Source organism: Ursus americanus, chromosome 9, assembly GCF_024610735.1.
Source record: "Ursus americanus isolate L20-20 chromosome 9, mUrsAme1.1.p, whole genome shotgun sequence".
NCBI classification, from domain to species: Eukaryota; Metazoa; Chordata; class Mammalia; order Carnivora; family Ursidae; genus Ursus; species Ursus americanus.
Genome location: NC_142135.1, coordinates 48094485 through 48121109, shown reverse-complemented (window position 1 = coordinate 48121109; position 26625 = coordinate 48094485). Strand labels below are relative to the sequence as shown.

Sequence of the window (26625 nt, the reverse complement as noted above, 5' to 3'; positions counted from 1 at the left end):
TTGTTAACGAAAGCTTCCAGCATAAAGTACTGGCAGGAAGGAGATGGAAGATCATGAACCAAAGATGGGGAAACCACACAACATGGAGATTGTCCAGTATTCAAGTTTCATACTACCATTTTTTTTCTTTTTTGTTTGTAGTGCATTTCCAAGCTATGAGGAATAATTGTAATGAAGTATAACTACTTGATTGGGGATTCTTATACCTTCAATTGTTTCGAATAGATATTTGTATGGTGTCCTGACTCTTACTTTGAGACTGTAAACTTCCTGAGCATAAGGTCACGTCTTCTCTTCCTTCTCCAACTCCCCAACACCTTGTACTATGTACCAGGCACAACCTGACAAGTCATTGAACTTCTCTGGTCTCAACCCCTCAAATATAAACTAGAGGAATGGATTATGATCTCAAACATACTATCCCAACTTTTAAGTTACAGTTAGCATAAATCCACGAGGCTTATGTTATTTTTCTCTATTGAATAATTCAATAAACACAACTTTGGAATATGGTGACTATGTAGATTATTGAAAACAACAAAAACACTTATCAACACTTATATGTCAATGTAGCCTACAGTTCTGCCTCATTCCTGGATGATTCTTCTAAAAGAGCCACATATAAATGGCCACATATGAATGGCACAATTTACATGTGGTTTACACAGCGATGTTAAATGACCAAAAAGGATAAAAGAGACAGGAAAGAAAACTAGAAACTGGGTATCATGCAATAGGCACAATTAATCCATGGGCAACTACATTTTTTAAAAAATCAAAGTTCAGGCATAAAGTCTTTGATGTGAAAAGGCAAGTAGACATTATTTAATTCGATTTTATTCTCAGCGGTGTGCCTGATACATGGCCATCCAGTCTCGCTTGGACGTTCCAATGATAATAGACAAAGTTTGACCTAAGCATTGGAGAGGTCACAAACCAGGTCCCATAAGATAAATTTATCCCCCCAATATGTTTGGTAAAAGACACAATTTTAAACAATAATGTCCAAGAATTATGGTATTACAAATAAATATCAAAATACATAACTGCTTTTGAAAAGTTGGGATCTTTCAGTATTGCTGTCACTTTACACAGGGCACGCTCTTCCGTTTGCTGATATTTTTATTTAGCCAGTTCACACATGAATGTTATTTACTTGGTTGGTCCCTATTTATATCTATGTCTCAGACGCCTGCGATAGGTTCTCCTGATAAGGCACCAAACCGAAAGGTCTTTTGTTTTCACTTGGTTTGGTCATCCTTTTTATGTCCCCTGAAACCAAACGAATGTCTCATCCATTGTGAACATAACGGCCAATTACATATTTAAAAAGAGCTATAATATTCTCACTCCCAACCTTTGAATGGAGAGTCAACATAATTGGCTCACAGATGTTCAACTTAGCTGCATTTAAATTTTTGTCACAGCATCTTTGAAGCTGTCTTTTCTCTAGATAAGTATCAATAATTTTTGCAGCTGCTTCTCATGTAATTTGGTTTTGCATCTTGAACCATTGTCATCTCTCTTCTCTGGTCATTCTGTAGTTTGTCTACCATATATTGAGGTACTCAGAATGGAAAACTTTGCTCCAGATCTGATCTGGAGCACCTATAACGTGCTCACCATAATTTGACTATTTCTGACACCTGTAACGTGACTATCTCTGTTCTGAATACCTTACTGCTAGCATTTGCACTCTGGATTAAATTGGTGATGTTTCTGGTTGCAGATATTGGATTAAATTTATAAATTGAGCTTTGTTGTCTCCTGAAACTGCGTTAAAATGATAGGATTTAAAAACAAAAACCGCTAGACATAAAGAGAATGGGAACAGAATTGTAGAATCTAGGCAGCAGATGGAAAAATGTACCTGACTTAGCACATCCTAGAAATCTGAGTCCAGTTTTAACCACAGAAATCCCAAAAGGCTCAAAATTAAAGAAATTTAATTTGAGCCAAAAGGCTCAAAATTAAAGACATCATATTCTTCTGGAAAAGGAGGTATAAGTGGCTGCAAGTCTGTTGAGGAATCAAATTCCTATATCACCATTCCTAACTGTCCCTGACCCACTAGAAAGCTGATGAAGTTTCCTACAGAAAAGCTACAACAGTAGATCTCAGAGCTGGTAAACAGCAAATCTGAATGCAGTTGCAGATTAAGGAGAGAACTGAGTTTACACAATTACTGTAGAAATTCCACGCATTCTCCTCCCCCTTAGCTGCCAGACTACTGGCAAGACACTAGAAGCTTTCACTGGAAATATGATCATCCTAAAAGGAAAGATTTAAAGATGGCGGCATAGGTGTCACCCAAGGAAATGGTCAACCAAGTCACACTGCAAAAACAATATCCTATGCTTACAAAACTTCCCATTGATATTTTAATACCCCACCAGTAATATGAATGGACAAGCATCACCTAGTAATAGAAAACACTTAACATAAAAGAAGATATCAGAAAAGGAAAGAAAAATGAAAAGAGATTGGAGGAAACAGATCGTGCAAAAGAATAAAACATTAAAAAGAAAAAAACACTGATTAATACACTCAGAAAGAAAGAAATTACATTCACCAAATAAGAACATGAAACTAAAACTTGAATATTCAGAAGATGATAAAAGAGCTTTTAGAAATTAACATATGATAGCACAAAGAAATAACTCAATACAGGATTGAAAGATAAAGTTGACAAAACTCTCCCAGAAAACATAGAAGAAAATAGATACAGAAAATAGGAGGGAAAGGATATGAAAATCATTGGATGAATATCTGAATAACAGGGTTTCAGAAAGAAAGAGGGGAGATCATCAAAAACATTTTTTTAGAAAAACAAACGGACAAAATGAAGAACAGCTAATCAGATTGAAAGAATCCACTGAGTGCCCGAAACAATGCATGAAAATAGATGCACATCGAAGCATCTTATTGTGATATTTCAGAACGTGAGGGCAAAGAGAAGGTTCTACCAACTTCAGAGAGACAGGAAAAGAGAGAAAATAGTTTTCTTAAAGAAACAGGAATCAGAATACCAATGGGCTTCTCAGCCCCCACACTGAAAGCTAGAAGGCAATGAAAACATGCCCTAAAAATTCTGAGGGAAGATGGTTTACAAGCTACCATTCTGCACCCAATACCCAAACTCTTAATTGTGAGGCTAGATTAAAGACATTTTCAGATAGATCAATATCAAAAAGTGTACCTCCAATTCATTCTTTCTCTGAAAAGTACTGGAGGAAGTACTTCACCAAAACGAGGAGGTAAACCAAGAAAGGGGACACCTGGCTTTCCCAAAGCAGGGGAACCCAAAGGCAAGAGCAAGAAGAACCCTTAGGATGGTGGTAAAGGAGATTCTGGCATGAGCTGTGCAACAGGCCCAGAAAAGAAATTGATCTAATGGATAATGGGTGGGGATGTGAATTAGTTGAAATGAGATTTACACATCTAAAGTAGATAGAGAACTAAATTGAAAAAGACAAAACAAAACACCTAAGGCAGTTTTTAACACCAAAGAAAATAGTATTGTTCAGGAAAGAAAAATTATCTATTATATACTAACAGTTTAGCTGCACAAAGCATTTACATACCTAAAAGTATTTAAAAACAGAAAATTGATCTAATTTACAGTATAACTCCCTAGAGTGTTGGGGAAGTAAGTGGGGACTGTATGACAGAACTCAATCTTCAGCTTTCTAAGTATGATATCAACAGAGCATAAAATTGATCAAGAAACCCACAGCCAATAAGAATTTGGGTTCCTCAGTGGATTATAGCCAATGAAACCCTGAAACAGAGACTCCTGCTAGACTGTGATTGGTCTCTTGACCAATGGAAACAGTGATGTAATAAAGCTGTATTGTTTAAAAAAAAAAAAAAAGGAAAAGAAAAAAGAATCACAGTATAAGCATATTATTTAGAAATATGAGGACATATATTTAAAAGAATGAGCTGAGTGGAAAGTCTTTAAAAAACTGAAAATGGTGAGCAGGTAGGAACAGAAAACTGCTATTTTTCATAACAAGTCTTATGGAAATATTTGGCTACAAAAATTAAATGCTTTAAAGAAGCTAAATTTAAAGGGATGAAAAGAGAGTGAGTTGTGTTCAGCAACTGGATCAAAGCTTTTCCCTCTGCTTAATGGAAAACTTCTATGGTTATCCGTAGGATAATTGTAAAAGAAAAATTGCACGGGACACTTACTAAAAATGGCAAGGAAGACTTTATTCTAGACTGTTGCAATAGGGGTCAAGACTAGTGCAATATGGGATGGAAATCGCACTCTACTAAAACAAAAGGCAGGATAATTTTTAAATGCTAAGCTAATGGAACAGTATTAGAGGACATTAGTACGGAGGCTGGGCGGTATGATTGGGCCATCTGTGTTTGCTAATTGACTGTTATGGAAGATAAGCTTCTATTCTCCCACAGAGGCTATCTTTCTTGATGATTGCATTTCAAGGGAATGACTTCTAGGTCTTAAGAAAGACAGGCCTAGGTTGTATAAGATTTACATCTTAAAGGAGCATGGAAAGAATTTACAATCGCCAAGTTTTCTAAAGTAAACGCTCTAAGAAAAAGGAGGTCAGGAGCCTATAGTTAGGAAGAAGCCTGTCTAAAGTTTGGTCAAGCTGAGGGGTGCATTGAGGTCCTTGGTAATAACTCAATCATGGTCTTTCAAAATTGAAATTCTTCTCCTCACTTCCTTATCTCATATACGCTACTCTCTATGTCCTGGCTCTATTCACATCACCACTACATAAAGCCTGTCAATCAAAATTGCCAAACTGAACATCTTCTATTCCTTCCACAGCCAGTGTTCCAAAACCTTACCTTAGCATCTTTTCACTCCATCCCTTCTATTTTCCCAATACTATTACCTGTAGCCAAAGCCTCATCATCTCTCACTTGCTCTGATGCACTCTTATTTTTTAACTTTATTGAGGTATATTTTACATAGCACAAAACTTACCCATCCCAAGAGTGCAATTCAATGACTTCTTAGTAATTTTACCGAGCAGTATAACCATCACCACAAATCAGTTAGAACACTCATCCTCCAATGCCTCACCTGATAGCTGGTCTCCCCACTTCTAGTTGCTTCCTCCTTAATTCATTTTCCTTGTGGCAAATAGATTACTAGCAAAACATCAAAGGCCCCAGGCTAAGAATCAAACAGAACTAGGTTCAATCCTATTAGAGATCTAGTCCCAGAACTTACTAGTTGTGTGATATTTGAAAAGGTCTTTATGAAATCTATAAAATGGGGGGCGGGGGAGGATTAATACCTATCCCTTAAAATTACTGTGAGGTTTAAATAGCCCAGTATCTTTGTAATTTTTAAAATCATTTATATTGAACTCATGGTGACCTCAACAATCCAGAGTACTCCGTGAGAACAACTTTGAGGTCATCTTCTCCAGGAATGTACTTATGTAACTGACATTTTAACTGGAAAGCAATCCTCCTATGTAAATTTCCTGATGCTCATTTATGTCATTATTAGTAACACCATCCATAATAAGTTGCATCTTTTTAAATAGCATTTATTGGAATCATTGAGTTAAATTCATATTATATACAGGTGTCATAATGTAGAATTTAAAAAAAAATACAGCTTATACTGGTATGCAAAAACAATAGTTCCAGGCTCTAATGAATAATGTGACTGTTTTGTATCAACATTCTTTCCAACCATCTGCTAAGTACAATTGAGCTAGCAATTAGCTAGCAATTAAGCCGGCCTGTCAAAAAACTTAATTGCCAACTCAACCAATTTTCAGAGTTATATTAATGATAATAGCTATGCAGCAAACTGAATTTAATAAAAATGCTTTGAACATAAATCCCAACAATTCTAACTCGTTTTCTCAATCATATATAGCTTTTGAAATAGACATGCGATGTGCAAAAAAACTTTTGAATAGGAGGGTTGAAATTTAGTATCAAATTCTTTTCTTTCACGGCTTTCTGAAGCCTGAGGCATTTTCACGTAGACAGAAGCACCTACCTACCACTTGCACTTCTTTTCCTCTGACAGCCATTCTTTAGTTGGAGCGTGTGCCCCTAACTAAACAGACTTTCTTCATTCTTTAATTTAAAACTGCCTGGTTACTGAAGAGATTCAAAGCTCTGTCAAATTAGGCCTTTCTTCCAGAGAAATATTAGGAAACAGCCCAGGCTCTGGAGTCAGAAAAGCTGAAGTGGGGATTCTGACTCTTGCACGCACGATGTGACCCTGAGCACCTGTTTCTCCATCTGTAAAATGATAAGGAAGCCCCCCCCTGCAGGGTGTTTCAAGGCCTAGAGGTAATGAATATTGCATGGTCAGCACTTCGTAAGCACTCACTCACTTGGAGCCATAATAAATCTTTTCTTTTGTTGAAATCCATAATTTCTGTAATATTAGAGATATCCTTTAAGCATAAGCTGCTAGCTTTTTGGTTCCTAATCCATTCTTTAAAAAAAAAAAATCTAAATCTCACTTCACCCACAAAAGAAATGCTATGGTCACCCGTCACTCTGACTTAGAAGACAACAGGTTCAAAAACAAACCTCCTCTTGTAAGCCCTTACAGATTTCGTACTTTTTCTCCTGAGGACTTAGCCGTGTGAAATCGAACACTATTCTAAGAAACTGTCAGACCCCACATCTTACTTTGCCTTAGTGGTATGGGGCTCTCATGGAATATGTAGCAAAGATGTTTCTTTTAACCTCTGTGGCTTCATATTTTTGCTACCATGATGCCAAATTCAGCAATCACTTTGACTCTGAAAAGAATTTAACACCCAGACATTTATGTTCATTTTTGCGTTCCACAACAATTCATGAATATATTCAGCAAATATTTCATTTGCATGTAAGGCTCTGAGTTAACCATCAGGGCTACAAAGATGAATAAAAATGTTTCTGCCCCAAAGTAACAGAGTCATAAATGTGTATGCACACACATACAGACGACATATACATTCAACTCTCCCAATAAAAAGGAAAAGTGATAAGTGGAAAAGGATTATGCAGATAAAGAAACGTTATAAAGTTAGGAGTAAACTAAAAAATATTACTCACTCCTAGTAGAAGTAAAATTAATTATTCATAAAAAATAGAACAAGTTGCTTTGTTTCTATTTCAACAAGATAATTACTGGATCAAAACTGCTTGTTAAACTGTGAACCAACAGTTTCATAAACAAGATGTGCTTTCTTGTGTTATTTTATTCCTGGAATCTATCATTGTTTAGTGATTATAACATTGCTCACTGAGGTAATGACAAAAATCTATGATGACTACATATTACCATATCACAGGTTGATTGTATTTCGGTTAAACTGCGATGAATTGATTACCATTGTAATTAAAGGTTTTTTTTTTTTTTCTCAAACCAGATAATGTTTTCCATGCATTTAGCCTTCAAGTTAACGAATGAGGATAAGTCCTAAGTTTTTTTGCATTGAACTCTAATACACCCTGGGCTTTGAAATAGGCTGTCAGAGGAGTCCCGTGTATGATATGTAACACAAACACAAAAGCAGGGAATAACTTAAAACCCTATGCCTATCTAAACAGAAATGAAGCCAAAATTGTCTTTGTACTGTATGGTTCTTAATGGTCAGTAGTGATGAATGATCTTGACATCAACTTCTTGTCTGTAGCAAATAATCGGTATAGATTCAACTCAAGAACTATTTTTGACCCTGTAATGATAACATGTTTTTGTGGCCTTTACACTTTAGAAAACACATTCGCCTCTTTTTCCTCATTTGGGTACACAAAAACTCTCTGAAAGATGTTATTTTCATGCTCATCTTTTAGAGAAGAAAGCCATAGTTAATAGGACTAGTAATTAACAGAATTATGGATCTCAAATCCTATATCCTCTCTAATAGCTTATGTTATCTCTTCTATGTGCAAGGCACTTAGTAAGGGGTACGGAGTAAATTAAACAATTCTTGGTAACTGACTTGTATTGCGCTTTCACTTTACAAAAGATTAACATCCATATTATCCCCTTTGAGTGTGATAATGACCTTTTGAGACAATAGCTCAAATAGTAAGGAAACTTAAACACCACTGAGAAGAGGATAAGATAACAGTAGACTATAAGACAGCATTTGATCTGGGCTTTGGTTGATTGGGAGAGAAGGGACCCCATTCAGGTAGGAAAATCAGGAGGGTCAGCTTGGATTTCAAATACAACTGCAACAAATTGATACACAAAGCCAAATGAGGGCTACTCATCTTTAAGTTCTGATCCTACCTGGGTTCTCTGAAAATCTTCCATGCTTCTTTGGTCAAAGATTTTTCAGAGGGGAGAAAACCCGGAATATTAATTTCAACATTAAAAATGAAGGGTTCCCAGAGAACAAATATTTCTGAAATCATTAAAGAGGAAATGTGTAGGTCAGACCAAATGAATTTCCAAAATAATATTAATCCTACACAAAAGTACAGTTATGTATCATAACAAAAAATAAACATAATAATCTAAAATTGAGAAAGTCTGGCTTTAGGAAAAGTTGTAAAATTCAAGACATTTTTTTCACTGTATAGGATAATAACTGTCCAATCCCAAACGTCCATTACTCTCTCACTCTCGAAATACCAAAACCAGGTTGTGGGAACAGTGGTATTTTTTTAAAGATTTTATTTGTTTATTTGAGAGAGAGAGAGAGAGAGCACGAGCGGGGAGAGGGGCAGAGGGAGAACCAAACTCCCCACTGAGCAGGGATCCCGATGTGGGACTCCAGCCCAGGACCCCGAGATCATGACCTGACCTGAAGGCAAACACTTTAACCAACCGAGCCACCCAGGCGCCCCGAGCAAGGGTATTTTGAACAAATAGCATGGTGACCCAGAGTGGCAAAATGGGAGGGACCAGGTGACAAAAAATCAGTCTTAGAAGAAAGACTGAAGGGTCGAAATCAGAGCTGCCTGATACATTGTGCTTCCCAAGACGTCAGCAGGAGGAGAGACCATAGGGTAGAGCATGGGGTGTGATTAACGTCAGGAGACTCAAAACTTCAGGGCTCAAGCTAGTCTGCGGATCACAGCTTCCTCTCGGTGCTCGCCAGAGGTGTGTAGGTAGGTTAAAGGTCAAGACCTGTAGAAGACAATGATACGTGGAAGGAAGGCGAGATGAATAAAACCGAGCAATTTTCAGTAACAGTTAAGTTCAGCATGTTTGGTCTGTATCTCTTGCCTGATTTGCCTTCCTTTTATTTTTATTTTTATCTTTATCTTTACTTTTATTTTTATTTTTTTTTTTTTTTTTTCTGATTTGCCTTCCTTTTAATTCAGATACTTGGGTCATCTTCTCCAGACTAAACCTTTTTGTTTAAGTTTGACAATAATCAGTTTAGAATCTTTATAGGACTTTCTATGCTAAAAGTAACGTAAACATCAGAGAAAAGGGAATTTATGCTACTTGCTTTCATATGGACACTCACATACACAAAGAGAAAGATGCAGCTTTAAATCAGAATTTACATCATCACTACATTAGTTATGTTCTATGGAGAAAAGGGAAACTAACAAGTTGACAGAAAAACATCACGGAATGTATAGTCTGTGTCTACATGTGGGAAGCAAATGTGAAGAAAAAGAGCCTAGGGTTTGTCATTTTAAGATGGCTGTAGTAATTACTTTTAACCTTTTTGGACCCACACCAGCTCTTCTCCTCCTCTGGAATGGAGCCTCAGCCCCCCAAGATTTTCGCTGTTATTCCCTGATTTGCCCAGGCCTCTCGTTCCGTGCTTACTGGTGTTGTTGTTATCTTGACATATTCTCAATGAGGAATGTGCAGTCTCCTGTTTTGTATGTAACAGTACACATTTATGTAGTCTCCCTTCATAGTGTGCAAAACATTTCCCAACTAAGCCCTGTTAATCCTCACAGCAAACCCCAGAGATAGGTATTTTTATGAAAGCTTTTATATAGATGAGGAAAGGTTGACCTACTATGTTTCAAAGACCTGATCAAGTGGCCAAAACAGACTCAAGCCCAGTGCGCATGATTCCACTGGCAAGTAGCTAAGCTGGACCTAGAATCCTGTGCTCTGACAGCAGGGCCGGGCACAGCCTTACCCTTCTGCCTGATTCTCAATACATAATCTTTAGTATTTGGAGAATTAAAATATAAGAACACATGTATTTATATGAGTAGCTATATTTAAAATTTTATACAACTTATAGAAGAGGATACCTGCTTATTTATACATCATTTTTATCAGTTTATTGATTTACGTGTTAGTTGTGTTGGAAAGATTTGTGCTGAGTCAAAATATATGTATACCAATGCTTACTTTCTTTTTAACTCACATTATGAAAAAGACTAGGAATGAATGTGCCTCAATTTATTTGGCTCTATAAACAATCTTTATTGCCATAAAATATAAATAAATAAGCTTAAGAAGTAGCATCTCTTAAAACTCAAATCAAATAATGGGATAATCGTCTGGTAAAATAACAATCAAAATGAGTGAAATCCACCCAGCTTTTGAGATAACCACGCATACAGAGGGGTAAGTTAGAGAAGGAGGTACAGTAAATGATCTTGTTTAGTCAATGCCCAATGCTTCTTGATATTGTCACAGGAAATGAAAACCAACCACTAGGGGAAATACTTATTATGTTGTCAGCAAAATTCCCATCTGGGCGAATTTCTGTAAATGGAACGCGCACACCCTGGTAATTAGAGGGTATTCTATTAATGTAGAATGTAGCTTCATTTGTTGAGCACTTATTATTTGCAAATAACTCTACTAAACTCATTGATTTACCATTCCAAACCCTGGAAGTTAAGAAGCAGTTATCCTAATTGTAAGGATGAGAAAACTGAGGCACAAGGAGGGTTATCCATTTTGGCTTTGCATCACAAAGCTAGTAAATCTAACACCAGAATTTTATTCTTAACCATTGCAGTTAACCACACTGCCAACAGAATTTAGACTCTAAAATGTCCAAGTATTGTTCACATAGACAAGTTGTCTGAAAGACAACCCATGTGCTTTTGTACTTTTTTCCCCTCAGTGAATTTTTGTCTTTTTCACTAGATTTGAACTTGTCAATGAACTTTCTTCATCTTCCCTTCTTGAGTGAACAAGTTCTATGTTTTATGTGATTTTTGCCCTTTGTTTTTGCTGTATCTTCTCCTCAGAGAGACTATCCCTATTAGAAAAGAATATATATAGCCAGGAAGATCCATCTATTTATGTAAATCTTTATTTCTTTATATACTAGTACCATCTGGACTTCCTAATTTTTGATAATTCCATTTAAAAATAAATTACTTACATAAACATGCACATAGATACGTATAGGTACTTAATTTACGTGACTGAAGACATTCAACTGGAACATAATATTACCTTATCTTCCTCACACAGAGTTTACCCTTTCATAGACTGTTTTTTCATGGTTTATCCAAATGGCTCATGAGCAACCCAAGGTAGTAGTCATTTGCTTTCTCCCCCCCAGAAGCTCAGAAGAAGCAATTGGAAGAGAGTATAGAGCTGATCCAAGATGAATGTGTGTCAGAGAATGCAGATCACTCTACAGAGGAGCCTGCTGAAGGAGGGCCAGATGCGGATGGAGAAGAGATGACTGATGGGATAGAGGAGGACTTCGATGAAGATGGGGGTCATGAGCTGGTAGGAACTAAACATTTGGTGTTCACACCCTTTGGTAACAGCACCAGCATGTCAGCAACTCATTCATTCTAAAATAAAGATTTAATATTTGGGGCTTATTTCATTCTTATATGCATATATGTAAGGCAACATCAGTACAGTGCTTTGCACATAATAAGTGCTCAATACATTTCTGCTAATTTAAAATATGACAGTAAATGAATAGACAATTGAAATATTATATATGAGATTAGTTGTAGTTAAAGTGAAATAAATGAAAGATTGCTCTTTCCCAAATGCTCCATCACGAAGGGAATCTTGCATTTGAGCAATTACATGTGAACGGTACATGGATATAGTATTCTGGCAACAAATAACCATCTAACCTGGCTCCCTCTCTTATTAAATAGTGTCATTCAGTGATGATAATTATCTTTACTAGTTGTATGGCCAACAGTTGTTTCTATAGTCTGCAGACTAAGATGACCCTTGATATATGGCCAGTTCACCATCGTTAGTACATGTGCTGCTTGATAGCCAGTTTTTATGAGTTGGGGATTTAGCCAAGACTTGACTCCTTATATGTTTTATTTTCCCAATGTTGTTATAATCATAGTGCTCATTTCTGATGTCCTTTCCTATGTACGTACATCAGGGACTTCGTAAATATATGCTGATGAGGATGCGATCTCTCATATTTTATCACCCATGAAATTAAATATACTATCTTAAAGGGATTGACTAATAAAAATGATGAGAGTGCAAGTGTGTGTGTGTGTGTGTGTGTGTGTGTGTGCGTGCGCGTGCGTGTTGCCAACTCTCAAATATCTATGGACTAATCATATTAAACTTGACTTATCCCAGGTAATATCAGATTCCAATTAACAAATTGGAATACCTATCGTTACTTAACTAATTTTGTCATGGTGGTGGCTGTTTTGGTATGGTAACCACCCTATCAATAGTTTCATTTAGGGAGCTCTGTATTGATTTTTAACATTCCAGTTCTGTTTAAATTGCATGAGACCTTCATTTAAACCTTTCAAATAGTCTTTAGAGTCTTTAATAACCACTCTTTTTTCTCCAGAAGTTGGCATCAGCTTGAAGGACTCAAGTCACTTTTTAGAATGGTTTTGATTTCAGGAATCTATTAAGCAGGGTAGAATGAAGGACTAACAGATCTTTCAGCTTTTCCTCAGGCCAGACTTTAATTCAATAACTTAATTTCCTCAGTCCACTCTAATCAGACTTCTGTTTTTACCATTCTGTTGTGAGTGCTTTTGCCAAGGTCTCTGGAGCCCTCAGTGTTGCCATTTCCAATGGTTACCTCTCTGTTCTTATTTTCATTTACTTCTCAGCAAAATTTGGCTAAGAATTGATTTGGAGAATTTTGAGAAATTCTCCTACTATACCAATTGCTCATTCTCATTTTCCTGTGTTATAAATTTTCACTCCATACTCCCATTTTAAATATTAGAGTAGCCCAGGGCTTTGTCATAGGCTACTTTCTCGTTCTACACACTTTTCCAGGGTGACTTCATTAAATAACAGAGCTTCAAATGTCTCCTATAGGCCAAAGATTCCTAAATCTAAATTTGTATTCCCGATCTCTTCCCAGAATTCTAGACTCAAGCATTTAAATGCCTGTCTCTTCATAGAGAGACAATAAACAATTGAAATTCAACATGACCAAAACATTCTTGTTTTTTTTCCAGTCATCTTATCCCTTCCCAGCCTTCCTCCTTCTGATAAACAACTTCATTATCCACACAGTTGTCAAAACCAAGAAGACTAGGATTACCTTTGATTCTCTCCACCCTCCCCTATTAATTCTACTTCCAAATCATAACTCAAAGCTAGTTACCTCTCCACTACAGGCAAACTGATTTTCTTGGTTCAGCCCATGCAATCTATTCTCCACACAAGAAAGATCAAAATCTTCATAAACTATACATCAGATAATGTTACCCCCTTGCTTAAAATCCTATAGTGCTTTTTATGATACTTAAAAGCAAAATCCCCAAGTGTATGAATGTAAATTGTGATGAGGTTGGGTGGAAGATGCCAATGGAGAGAGAGAACTTGATGAAGAGAAAGGGAGAAAGTTCCTGATGCCGAAGGGAAAGGAATCTAGAGGACAGGTTTATGGGGCCGGCCCTCAACACGAAGATGAACACTCTTCCACTGCAACTAACTGCAATAAGTCTGAGGATTTGGTGGCAGGTGTTTAAGGGAGTCCAAGCACAAACTATATAAGTCAGAGGGTGATCATCTCTGGAGAGTGAGAAGAGACAGGTAGGACCACAGATTGGAGGAGATTGGAGATTTAAAGAAGCTAGTATGTAAAACAAGAGGATCACTAATTTAGAAAACATATAAAGATTGACAGCTAGTATTAATAGCCAATTGAGATTAAAGAAAAAGATTTAACACAGTAGTATTTTTTTTCGAACTTCAGGGCATATCAGGATTACCTGGAGAACTTGTTGAAATAGATTGTTGTGTTTCATTCCAAGAGTTTCTGATTCAGTATGCTGAGTGAGTCTGGAACTGCCTGTCTGGGGACCACACTTTGAGAACCACTGTTGTAGAGGCATCAATCAGCCCACCTGTGGTGTTTTCTCCATTGGTTTGTATCAACCCTGGTAGAAGCATGGAGAAAGCCAACACATTCAGTTGGATTTTTGTCAGATAAGTGCAAAGAAAAACAACAAATAAAGAGCACTGAGGACATTAGTAAAGACTGACTAACTAGATGAATCCTGGAGTTGAACCTGAGCAGGGAAGACGGCAACATAGGAGGGGGCTGACAAGGAGATTATAGAGGCAGAAAGGGAAAGTCCTCTGCCTTTAAAGGGAGAAAAAATGAAGTGCATATGAGAAAAGTGAAGGTTGTACTTAGAGATTGAGATATTTTAGACATGTGACAGTTAAGTGATAAGACCCATAGGAGAAGGTGATGGAAGTGGGATCAGAGCAAAAGTCACTGCATATGAAGAATTCAAGGAACTTCGAGACTCAGCTGCAAGATTGGTCATCTACATGGGCATGAAATCACTCCAAATATCAGATAAAAGTAAAAGAGGAAGTAAAAGAAGTAAAAGAAAAAGACAATTACCAAAAGTCAGCTGCCATGAAAGAGAAAGCATGACTGGTGTTAGTCCCAGATCTGTCACTATCCAATCCGATTGAATCACCTTAACACAAATCACTTCTCTGAGTCTCAGTGTTCTTCTCTGCAAAATAGTAAGGTTAGATCAGAACTATCTAAAATCCATTCTGTTTGATCTTTACTCCGAGTTAAGTCTGTGTTCCAGGAGCACCACATCTGAAGGAGCAAGGGTTGGTCATGAAGCCAAGGGAATAAATCCAAACCATGGTGCTTGGTTTACACTCTAAACACACGGAAAGTCATTAGCACTATGGCTGCCTGGAGATGCTTGAGTTTTCTCCCTCGTCCCTTGTGTTATAACTGGGGGCTAGGGTGCTGAAGAATTAAATCCTAGCTCTAGTATCTCACTTTGTTTCTAAGACTTGGAAAACAATGAGTGAGGATGAGCAATCTAAATGGAGACTGAGGAGTCCCTCCTAGTGATTGATTGGCCAAGAGAAAATTCCTGTCTGGTGTCCACTGTTTTCTCCTTTCCAGACCACATGAACCAAACCGTCCGTGGTTCCTAAAAAGGAAAGTAAAAGCATAAATCTTCTCTTTCAGAAACGCAGATATGATTACAGATTCAGCAAGGATACAATATAATTAGGTTTTTAACACATGCAGTAGGAGTCAGAAAGAAGAGCTAGAATCCACATGCTGAGGCAGGTGCTCAAAGGAAATCTGGAATGAACAAGAAACAAGAATTGTATCTGAAGCAAGGGAGATCCAGCAAAATGAGCTAATGGGACAGCTGTAGGTGGTGGTACCCCTTGTGGAGCATGTGAGAAGCTGAAGGCACGAGCTGTCCATTCGTTGGCTAGTTCTAAATATCCAGTTAGTGAAATTGATTTCCATTCAGCTGACATTTGGGTGCCTGTTCTGTGTGAACTAGGTGCTACAAAAAAATGCAAAGATAACTAGAACGATTATTTTATGTATGAAATGAAATGTTGAAGTAAATTATTCCTTTTTATCAGGTAGCTTAGTGCCCTAAACACTGATTTCCTCATGTAAAAAATAATAGACATGCACTTGATAATTTATAAGCAGCCAGCCAAAGCTAAAAAAATCTGTGATTCTGCAATCATCTATGCCTACATATTTCATTAATGCATAAAAATTAAGACTTGAATTATTTCAAATTGAAGTCTTTATTAATGCACTATACTTACCTAGCACACCACTACCCTACTCCTGTTTCTGAATAAATCCATTAGCAAATCTTTATTGATTGAACGCTAATGAATGGCACTGAGGTTTTTGCTATGGAAATAAAGAAGGAAAATCCTGTTTTCCCTCAAGAAGGATATAAACTGACTGAGGATAAAGGCTACAGATTAAAAAAAAAAAAAGTAAGTTACATGACAAGTAAGTTATGGTAAGAACCATATGAAGATACAGTTTACAAATGGGGAATCACACATAGCTAGGAAAGACTCGTGGCAGCAGTCAGATTGGAACGTTACCTCAAAGAATGCCAAAAGTGACGGGACATACTGAGGCTGAGAAAAGAGTATTCAACTCAGCCTCCTTTGTTCCCAGTTCATTTTATAGAAAATATATTTAATATCCAAAATACATTAGATACTTCATATACGTAGGTAGGTGGGTGGATGGATAGACTGATGGATCGATAGGTAGATAGATGATAGACATATTTTTTTATAAAACGACTAGAAATTTCACAAATAAGATGTTTATACCTTCCAGGCTCTTTTATGTTTTTTCATGTCCACGAAAGTTGTTACTGCCTTTTATACAAAATAACATGATCCGAAATAAAAGTAGTCTATGCCATAATGGGAAATAATTAGAGAAAAGTAAGTGCTTAGTGCCCTGCTAATTCCAAAGGGCAAATGAACTCTACCAGGTGTATGGGAAAAGGCTTCTGCAAACACTCTAGGACAAGGCAAAGCTGTCAGATATGTTAAAGGGCCTTAGAGAGGCTATTCATTGTTTTCCAAAGCAAAGTTCTTGGTTGACTTACACCCAAATACCTGAGGTGCTTGCTGAAAATGCTGATATAGATTATCTGGGAAAGAGCCCAGAAATCTGTACTTTTATCAGGCTGAGGTTTGAAACTGCAGAGCTAAACCATCAATTCACAAAGGAAACTATAGACAAACCAAACATTTAAATGGATTATAAAGAATTTGAGCTCTTTCGAATTCTACTTGTAATTACTTTTGCTTTTGCTGACTACCTACAGTCAGATCAGGTCAATCTAGTAAGCATCCACTGTAGAATTACCTGGCTAGAGTGTGTAATACTTAGGCATGCAAGCTGAGTACTACGTTGTAATACATCTTTCAGCATTTAACAAAACATTCAACTAAGCAAGTCACCTGGGCTTACAAGGTATTGAATTTCTGTGCACATTGGGAAAGGTCTGGACCACAAATTGAACCCCATAGTTGAAGAGACCTCTAAGCAAGCACTCTGATACGCCCCTGAAGATCTGAAATGTATAAAGCATTCCGATTGCTATTTTGGGTCTTTATAAACAAGGCTGAAAATGTCACCTTCTTTTTGAAACTTTCTGTTTTTTTCCACATGAAATCCTTTACCTGGATGCTCCCCTTTATCAACCATGCATCAGTCTCTTAATTTTCATCATTTGGGCTGAATGCTAGCTGGGGAACCAACAAGAACTTGGGAGACACGCTCTCAAAGGTAGTGTCAACTGAATTAGTTAGAGGTATGTATCACAAGGAAGCAAGGGAGTGGTTACTTAACCTGTTTGTTTTGGGTCTGTATTTCCATGCAGCATTCAGAGACCTTCATCTTGACTTCATCTTCAATCCATAATTTGGACAGAGTTAGGGATACGATGGGCAATCATGGTGCCTGTGTGCTGCAAATGACCTGGCCTGGGTGGGCTGCTGCTGAGGCATGAATGGCCACGGGCCCTGAAGCTAACTGGCCAGCTCTTCTCCACAGAAATGGGAGACAGCTAAGCCCCTGGTGGGAGGCAAAGGGAGCGACGGTGTACATCTCTATTCCTGCTCTCCACACTGGAATCCTGCCTCTTCAGGAGCTCTGATCTCTCCGTAATAAGTGTTCCTCATAGTGATTTTCAGACTTGCTCTTGGCATCTCTCTTGATTTCAGTCATTTTTATTTTAGCTACAGAACTATGCCAAGCTCATTAGGATAATTTTTCCCCCAGGAGGCTTGATGGCTTAGTTGTTTGTAAGAACATAAACTTTGGGTGCCTGGCTGACTCGGCACAGCATTCACTCTTGATCTCTGGGTCATGAGTGAGAGCGCCACGTTAAGCATAGAGATTACTTAAAAAAAATTTTTTTTTTTAAAAAACATGAACTCTGCCTACTGTTTGACAGAAATAGTTCAAGTCTGCCTGATTTTGTACAAGCTGTTTATGTGCTCAACTTTTTTTCATCTGTAAAAGGGGCTTGGTACTAATCTATGCCTGCCCGAGGATTGTTGTGAACAATGAATGAGGTAATGTCTAAAAAGTGCATGCCTGGCACAAAGGAGACATTTAGTTAAAAATCTGCTAAGTGTTTATCGGGGTTTTTGTATGGCACTGTATCCTTTCCTATCTCCTCTTATGTTTTCTTCTCCCTTTTAACTTCTTTTATTTAATTTGGCTAACCCTGATGTCTCCAGACCTGTCCAGGTATGCTATAAATTAGGTCACAGTCAGACTAACCACAAAGTCTTCCAGCCTCATTTGGACCCCCGCACAGTTGCAGTACCTTGCCAGCCCCACCCCCACTCTCTCCCAGTTGTTTCTGGGGATCCCAGGAAGTGTCTCATTTAGGCTCGGGAACATGTCCGGGCATGTGCTCCCGCTGCCTGTCCACCACCCGCTCTCCCCTTGAGAGGGCCGTCTCCCCACGGCCTTCGCTGCCCCTCCTTGTGAGAGAACGTTGCTCTCTGCGCCTAGCGTTGCCTCATCTGCACCCAAAGATGCAACACCCACAAGGTACCCCTGGAGCCACATCCCTTCAGGTCTCCGTATGGAACACCAGGTTCCGCCTTAAAGCTGGGACAGTGAGCCCCTCTCCTCGGCTCCAAGTTGCAAGTTGACACCCAGAGCACAGCATAGCACCGCTGGAAGCCTGAACCCACCAACAAGAAGTCCGTCATCAAGGAGAGCAGCCACTTGAGTTGCTACCTGAGTATTTGCAATACATCCCTGTTTTCCAAACAGCAGCCAGTTTGCTCCCGTTAAAACTTAAGCCGGGTCATGTCATTCTGTTTGAAACTCCCCAAGAGCTGCTCGCCTCACTCAGAGGAGAAACACGTGTGTGTCCTCACAGTGGTCGCCAAAGCCCTGCATCATGTAGCCTCTGATCCGGGTCCGACTTCTTGGCAGCTACTCCGACCTCCAGGCCCACAGCATTCAGCTCCTGCCTCCGAGCCTTGGCACTTGTGATGCCCCCGGATGGGAGAACGGGAAGGTGGAGACCAGATCATAAAGGGCCTTGATGCCGTGCTTACTGTTTGAAGTTCGGCCCATAAATTTCATGTCAGTAAATTGGGGATTGCCTTTATGTAAGAGAGAATTAGGAAGCAATGCAATGCAGTGGTCTGATGCCAATTTTTCTGGAGTGAGATAAAAGTAGGGCTTTCAGATTTAGCAAATAAAAATACAGGACACCCATTTAAATTTGAATTTCAAATAAACAATGCATAATTTTCTAATATGATCATGTCCCAAATATTACAGGAGAAACACTTGTAACAAAACAAAACAAAAGCCTCTGTTATTTGTCCGAAACTCAAATTCATCGGGCATCCCATAATTCATCTGGCAACCCTCCATAAAAATGGGTTTAATACTGGCCTTGAACAAATTATTTAACTTCCGTCAGCCTCTGTTTTGTCATTTATGAAATTGGAATAATCCTACCTACCTTCTAGGGCTCTCGGAAGGGCTAAAGAGATACCTGATGAATAGCACTTTAAGTCTGCGGCACAATGAGAGCAAGGACGTTGTTAGCCTTGCCATTAGCACTACCATCTCAGTTCGCAAGTGAATCTTTCAATAAAACCTTACAACATTTCTAGCAACAGTCTTCATATGGAACTTTGTTTTTTTTTTAAATCTCTGGAGATTCAATTTTTTTAAAAAGCACTTCTTACTTGATAAGAAAGCCTTCGGGAAACAAATGTAATACTCTGAGAAAAATCATGCTTCACTTTCATCTTGTTAAAGTTTTCTTTGATTTTATATTTGCTGGCTTATTCAATTCAAAAGAATTCCTTTCAAGTCCCCTTTCTTATTTTTTCTTTTTTTCAAAAAAAAAATAGATAATGCTAGCTGTAGCCTGTGATATGTGGCTTTTATTTTTAGTTGTTGCTGTAGATTTGCTCTCTGACTCCTATGATCTGGCTGCCAATTTAATAACAAGTGGTCAAGTGTAGTTTTAAAGAACCTGAGTATGTGAGAAGCCTTGTATATTACATGTTCCATTAGTCATCCAGCCTCTCATTCATTAAAACAACAATTAAAGGAATTTTTAAATAAAATAGTGGAAACTCAGTAATGTGCAGATATTGTTAGTTGGTTTCTGATTTTACAGTACTCTCACTGTGTGGAAGAGGGAAGTGCTGCAGCCAGAACAAATAAACAGATATTTACCAAACAGTGTGATAAGTACAGTTACCACAGGAATCACGGTAATAGAGTGTGGCAGAGAAATGAGAGGAAACTGAATCCGAGCAGACTTCATGAAGGTTGTGACACTCATGTTGGTTCTTAGGCATGTGCAAGGAACACAAAGAGTTGAGATGGGACCTCAACAGAGAGAAGAGAATACACCAAGAAGAACAGCTTGAAAGAATTTGGTGTCTATTGAGAAGTTGGTTGGTTGGTTTGGCTAAAGCAGTGATTCTCAAACGGCGGTCCCAGGACCAGCAGCATCACATCGTGTGGAAACTTGTAAGAAAGGCAAATTCTCAGACTCTAACCCGGACTCATCGAATCAGAAACTCTGGAGATGGATCTCAGCAATCTGTGTTTTTTAACAAACCCTCCAGGTGATTCTGATAGCTATGGAAGTTGAGAACCACTGGACCACAGCAGTAAGGTTTTCAAACATGGGCACACGTAGAATCACCGAGAGTGCTTTTTTTATAAATACCAAAGACAGGGGCCTCGACCTATAACAGTTATATCAGAGAGGGGGTGGCGCCAAAGCAAAAGTCCCCAAGGTTGAGAAGCCTTGAGACAGAGCACGGGGTACATGAAGAAGGAAGGGCAAATAGATACTTCACCAAAGAAGAAGTAAGCACATGAAAACGCACTCCAAATCATTAGTCTTCAGGAAAATACATATTAAAACTCCAAAAAGGTAACACTGCACATGCCCAGATGTGCAAAATGGTCAAATGGACTGCTGCAGTGAAATGTTGGCAAAGATGTGGAGACGTGGAGCACTCGAACTCTCCGCCATGGTTGGTAGGAAGATACAGTGTAATAACCATTTAGAAAAGCCTGGCAATTTCTTATAAAACTAGATATAATGAGCCAGCAATTCAACTCTTAAGCATTCAAGAGAAATGAAAATATATGTCTAGACAGTGCTTGCGTAAGAATCTTTTAGCAGCTTTACTCAGAATATCCGAAAACTAGAAACAGTCCATCAATTAGAAAATGGATATATGAAGTGTGATTATATATTCATACATTGGGCCCTATTCAGCAACAAAAGGGGAACAAGCTACTGATACATACAACAATGCAGACAAATATTTTTTAAAAATTATGCTGAGTGAAAAATGCTTTGTACATGAGTACAGTACTTCATAATTGCATTTAAATGAAACAGAGGTTGGCTACTGGGTGAGGGTTAGGGGCAGGGATTAACTTTCCTGGAATGTCAATCTGTTCCTCATACTGGTGAACATCTATTTTTATTTCATTACTCAGCTCTAATATGACACCTTCCTGATAGTCCCAGGGAGAGTTAAGTATTTCCATTGCTCACACAGACTTCTATTAGAACACTCACTTCGTTGTTGCTCTTACTTTTTTATTTTTTATTTTTTATTTTTTTTTAAGATTTTATTTATTTATTTGACAGAGATAGAGACAGCCAGCAAGAGAGGGAACACAAGCAGGGGGAGTGGGAGAGGAAGAAGCAGGCTCATAGCAGAGGAGCCTGATGTGGGGCTCGATCCCATAACGCCGGGATCACGCCCTGAGCCGAAGGCAGACGCTTAACCGCTATGCCACCCAGGCGCCCCAAGCTCTTACTTTTTTAAAATGTCTCATTCTCCAACAGTACTAAAAACGCCTTGCAGGCTGGATGATGTCTTTTGGTTTTGCTTTTGTTTTTTGTTTTATGTTTTTTATTTTATTTTACTTTTTATTTTTTATTATGTTATGTTAGTCACCATACAGTACATCCTTAGTTTTTGATGTAGTGTTCCATGATTAATTTTTTGTGTATAACACTCAGCGCTCCATGCAATACGTGCCCTTAGTACCCATCACCAACCTATCCCAATCCCCCACCTGCCTCCCCTCTGAAGCCCTCAGTTTGTTTCCCAGAGTCCAGAGTCTCTCATAGTTCATTCCCCCTTCTGTTTACCCCCCCTCATTCTTCCCTTCCTTCTCCTACCGATCTCCCTGCTATTCCTTATGTTCTATAAATGAGTGAAACCATATGATAATTGTCTTTCTCTGCTTGACTTATTTCACTTAGCATAATCTCCTTCAGTCCCGTCCATGTTGCTGCAAATGTTGGGTAATCGTTCTTTCTGATGGCTGAGTAATATTCCATTGTATATATGGACCACATCTTCTTAATCCAGTCATCTGTTGAAGGGTATCTTGGCTCCTTCCACGATTTAGCTATTGTGGAAAATGCTGCTATGAACATTGGGGTGCATATGTCCCTTCTCTTCACTACGTCTGTATCTTTGGGGTAAACACCCAGTAGTGTAATGGCTGGATCATAAGGTAGCTCAATTTTTAACTTTTTAAGGGACCTCCACACTGTTTTCCAAAGTGGCTGTAACGACTTGCATTCCCACCAACAGCGTAAGAGGGATCCCCTTTCTCCACATCCTCTCCAACATTTGTTGTTTCCTGCGTTGTCAATTTTTGCCATTCTAACTGGCGTAAGGTGGTATCTCAAGGTGGTTTTGATTTGAATTTCCCTGATGACTAATGATTTTGAACATTTTTTTCATGTGTCTGTTAGCCATTTGTATGTCTTTCTTGGAAAAGTGTCTGTTCATATCTTCTGCCCATTTTATGATTTGTTTATTTGTTTCTTGTGTTTCGAGTCTGAGAAGTTCTTTGTAGATCTTAGATACTAATCTTTTATCTGTAGTGTCATTTGCAAATATATTCTCCCATTCCATGGGCTGCCTCTTAGTTTTTTTGACTGTTTCCTTGGCTGTGCAGAAGCTTTTTATCTTGATGAAGTCCCACAAGTTCATTTTTTCTTTTGTTTCTCTTGCCTTTGGAGATGTGTCATGAAAAAGGTTGCTTTGGCCGATGTCGTAGAGGTTGCTGCTTATGTTCTCCTCTAGGATTTTGATGGATTCCTGTCTCACATCGAGGTCTTTCATCCGTTTGGAGTTTATCTTTGTGTATGGTGTGAGAGAGTGGTCAAGTTTCATTCTTTTGCATGTAGCTGTCCAATTTTCCCAGCACCATTTATTGAAGAGACGGTCTTTTCCACTGGATGTTTTTTCCTGCTTTGTCAAAGATTAGTTGCCCATAGAGCTGAGGGTCCATTTCTGGGTTCTCCTGTTCCATTGGTCTATGTGTCTGTTTTTGTGCCAGTACCATGCTGGCATGGTGATCACAGCTTTGTAGTATAGCTTGGAATAAGACAGCATGATGCCCCAGCTTTGTTTTTCCTTTTCAACAGTTCCTTGGCAAGTCGGGGCCTTTTCTGGTTTCACACAAATTTAAGGGCTGTTTGTTCCAGTTCTTTGAAAAATGTCATTGGTATTTTGATCAGGATAGCATTGAAAGTGTAGATTGCTCTGCGTAGCATAGACATTTTAACTATGTTTATTCTTCCAATCCATGAGCATGGAATGTTTTTCTTTCTTTTTGTGACTTCTTCAATGTCTTTCAAGAGCGATTTATAGTTTCTAGAATATAGGTCCTTTACATCTCTGGTTCAGTTAATTCCAAGGTAACGTATGGTTTTGGGTGCTATTGTAAATGGGATGGATTCCCTAATTTCCCTTTCTTCAGTCTCATTGTTCATCTATAGAAATGCAACTGATTTCTGAGCATTGATTTTATATCCTGCCACATTACTGAATTGTTCTATAAGTTCTAGTAATTTGGGGGTGGAGTCTTTTGGGTTTTCCATATAGAGTATCATGTCATCTGTGAAGAGAGACAGTTTGACTTCTTCTTTGCCAATTTGGATACGTTTTATCACTTTTTGTTGTCTGATTGCTGTTGCAAGGACGTCTAGTACTATGTTGAATAATAATGGCGAGAGTGGGCATTCTTGTCGTGTTCCTGAACTTAAGGGAAAGGCTTCCAGCTTTTCCCCATTGAGAATGATATTCGCTGTAGGCTTTTCATAGTTGGTTTTTATGAAATTGAGGAATGTACCCTCTATCCCTACACTCTGAAGGGTTTAATCAGGAAAGGATGCTGTATTTTGTCAAATGCTTTTTCTGCATGAATTGAGAGGATCATATGGTTCTTGACTCTTTTCTTATTGATATGACCTATCACATTGATCGATTTGCGAATGTTGAACCACCTTGCATCCCAGGGATGAATCCCACTTGGTCATGATGGATAATCCTTTTAATATAGTGTTGGATCCTATCAGCTAGGATCTTGTTGAGAATTTTGGCATCCATATTCATCAGGGATATCGGTCTGTAATTCTCCTTCTTGATGGGGTCTTTGCCTGGTTTGGGGATCAAGGTAATACTGGCCTCAAAAATGAGTTTGGTAGTTTTCCTACTGTCTCTATTTTTTGAAACAGCTTCAGGAGAATAGGTGTTATTTCTTCTTCGAATGTTAGGTAGAATTCCCCGGGGAATCCGTCAGGCCCTGGACTCTTGTTTTTGGGGAGGTTTTTGATAACTGCTTCAATCTCTTCATAATTGATCAGTCTGTTTAGATAATCAGTTTCTTCCTGTTTCAGTCTTGGTAGTTTATAGGTTTCCAGGAAGGCATCCATTTCTTCCAGGTTGTTTAATTTATTGACATATGGTTGTTGATAATAGTTTCTAATGATTCTTCCTATTACCATGGTGTTGGTCGTGATCTCTCCCCTTTCATTCACAATTTTATTAATTTGGATCCTTTCTCTATTCTTTTGAATAAGTCTGGCCAGTGGCTTATCGATCTTATTTATTCTTTCAGAGAACCAGCTTCTGATTGTTGATCTGCTCTACTGTGCTCCTGGTTTCTAATTCATTGTTCTCTGCTATAATTGTGATTAACTGCCTTCTCATGTGCGGGTTAGGCCTGTTCTGTTCCAGCTCCAGCTTCTTGAGGTGAGAATATAAAATCTGCATTTTAGAATTTTCTATTCTTTTGAGTGAGGCTTGGATGACTATGTATTTTCCCCTTAGGACTGCCTTTGTAGTTTCCCACAGGTTTTGGACCGATGTGTTTTCCTTCTCATTGGTTTCTATAAATTGCTTAAGCTCATCTTTAATTCCCTGGTTTACCCAATCATTCTTAAGCAGGATGGTTCTTAGTTTCCAAGTGTTTGAGTTTCTTCCAAATTTTTCCTTGTGACTGAGTTCCAATTTCAAAGCATTGTGGTCTGAGAATATGCAGGGAATAATTTCAGTCTTTTGGTATCAGTTGAGACCTGTTTTGTGACTCAGTATATGGTCTATTCTGGAGAAAGTTCCATGTGCATTCCGTATTCTGGTGATGGACCTAACCCGCACATGAGGTCCATCTGGTCCAATATGTCATTCAAAGCTCTTGTTTATTTGTTGATTTTCTGCTTAGGTGATCTGTCTATTGCTGATAGTGGAGTGTTGAGGTCCCCTACTATTAATGTATTATTATCTATATGTCTCTTTATTCTGGTTAGGAGTTGGCATGTGTATCTAGCTCCTCCCCTGTTGGTGGCGTAGATATTTATAATTGTCATATCCACTTGTTGGATACATCCTTTAAGAATAATATGGTGTCTTTCTGTATCTCTAACTACAGTCTTTAGTTTAAAATCTAATCTGTCTGATATGAGAATTGGTCCTCCAGCTTTCTTTTGAGATCCATTGGCATAAAAAATGGTTCTCCATCCCTTCACTTTCAGTCTGGATGTATCTTTAGGTTCAAGATGAGTCTCTTGTAGACAGCAAATGAATGGGTCATGTCTTTTTATCCAATCTGTAACCCTGTGGCACTTTATGGGAGCATTTAGGCCATTCACATTGAGAGTGATTATTGAGAGAGATGATTTTAATGATGTCAGGTTGCCTGTGTAGTCTTTGTTTCTATAGATTGTAAAGTTCTGTTCTATATCACTCTTGGGGTCTTTTTACTTTTATAGAACCCCCCCCCTTAATATTTCCTGTAGGGCTGGCTTGGTGGTCACATATTCTTTCAGTTTCTGCCGGTCTTCGAAGGTCCTTGTCTCTTCATCAATTCTGAATGACAGCCTTGCTGGATAAAGGATCCTTGGCTGCACGTTCTTCTCACTTAGTGCTCTGAATATGACTTGCCAGCTTTTCCTGGCTTGCCAGGTCTCTGTAGACAGGTCTGACATTATTCTGATGTTCCTCCCTCCATAGGTGAAGATTCTCTTCCCCCTGGCCACTTTCAAGATTGTATCCTTGGATCTAATATTTGCAAATTGCACTATGACGTGAAGTGGTGTAAGTTTGCTGTGATTGTCCTTGGGAGGGGTCCTCTCTGC

General features: G+C 38.4%; 1 protein-coding gene across 3 annotated transcripts in view; it reads left to right on the top strand.

Moving 5' to 3' along the window:
• RALYL (RALY RNA binding protein like) overlaps positions 1-26625 on the top strand; it is a 693040-nt gene that overhangs the window by 641224 nt on the left and 25191 nt on the right. For 2 of the 3 annotated variants that reach the window (XM_087864778.1, XM_045806051.2), the window contains exon 8: positions 11469-11641. In XM_087864778.1, the coding sequence (XP_087720904.1) occupies positions 11469-11641 (173 nt within the window). Of the gene's footprint in view, positions 1-11468; positions 11775-26625 lie in introns of those variants that run through there. The other variant, XM_087864779.1, reaches the window with a different exon arrangement.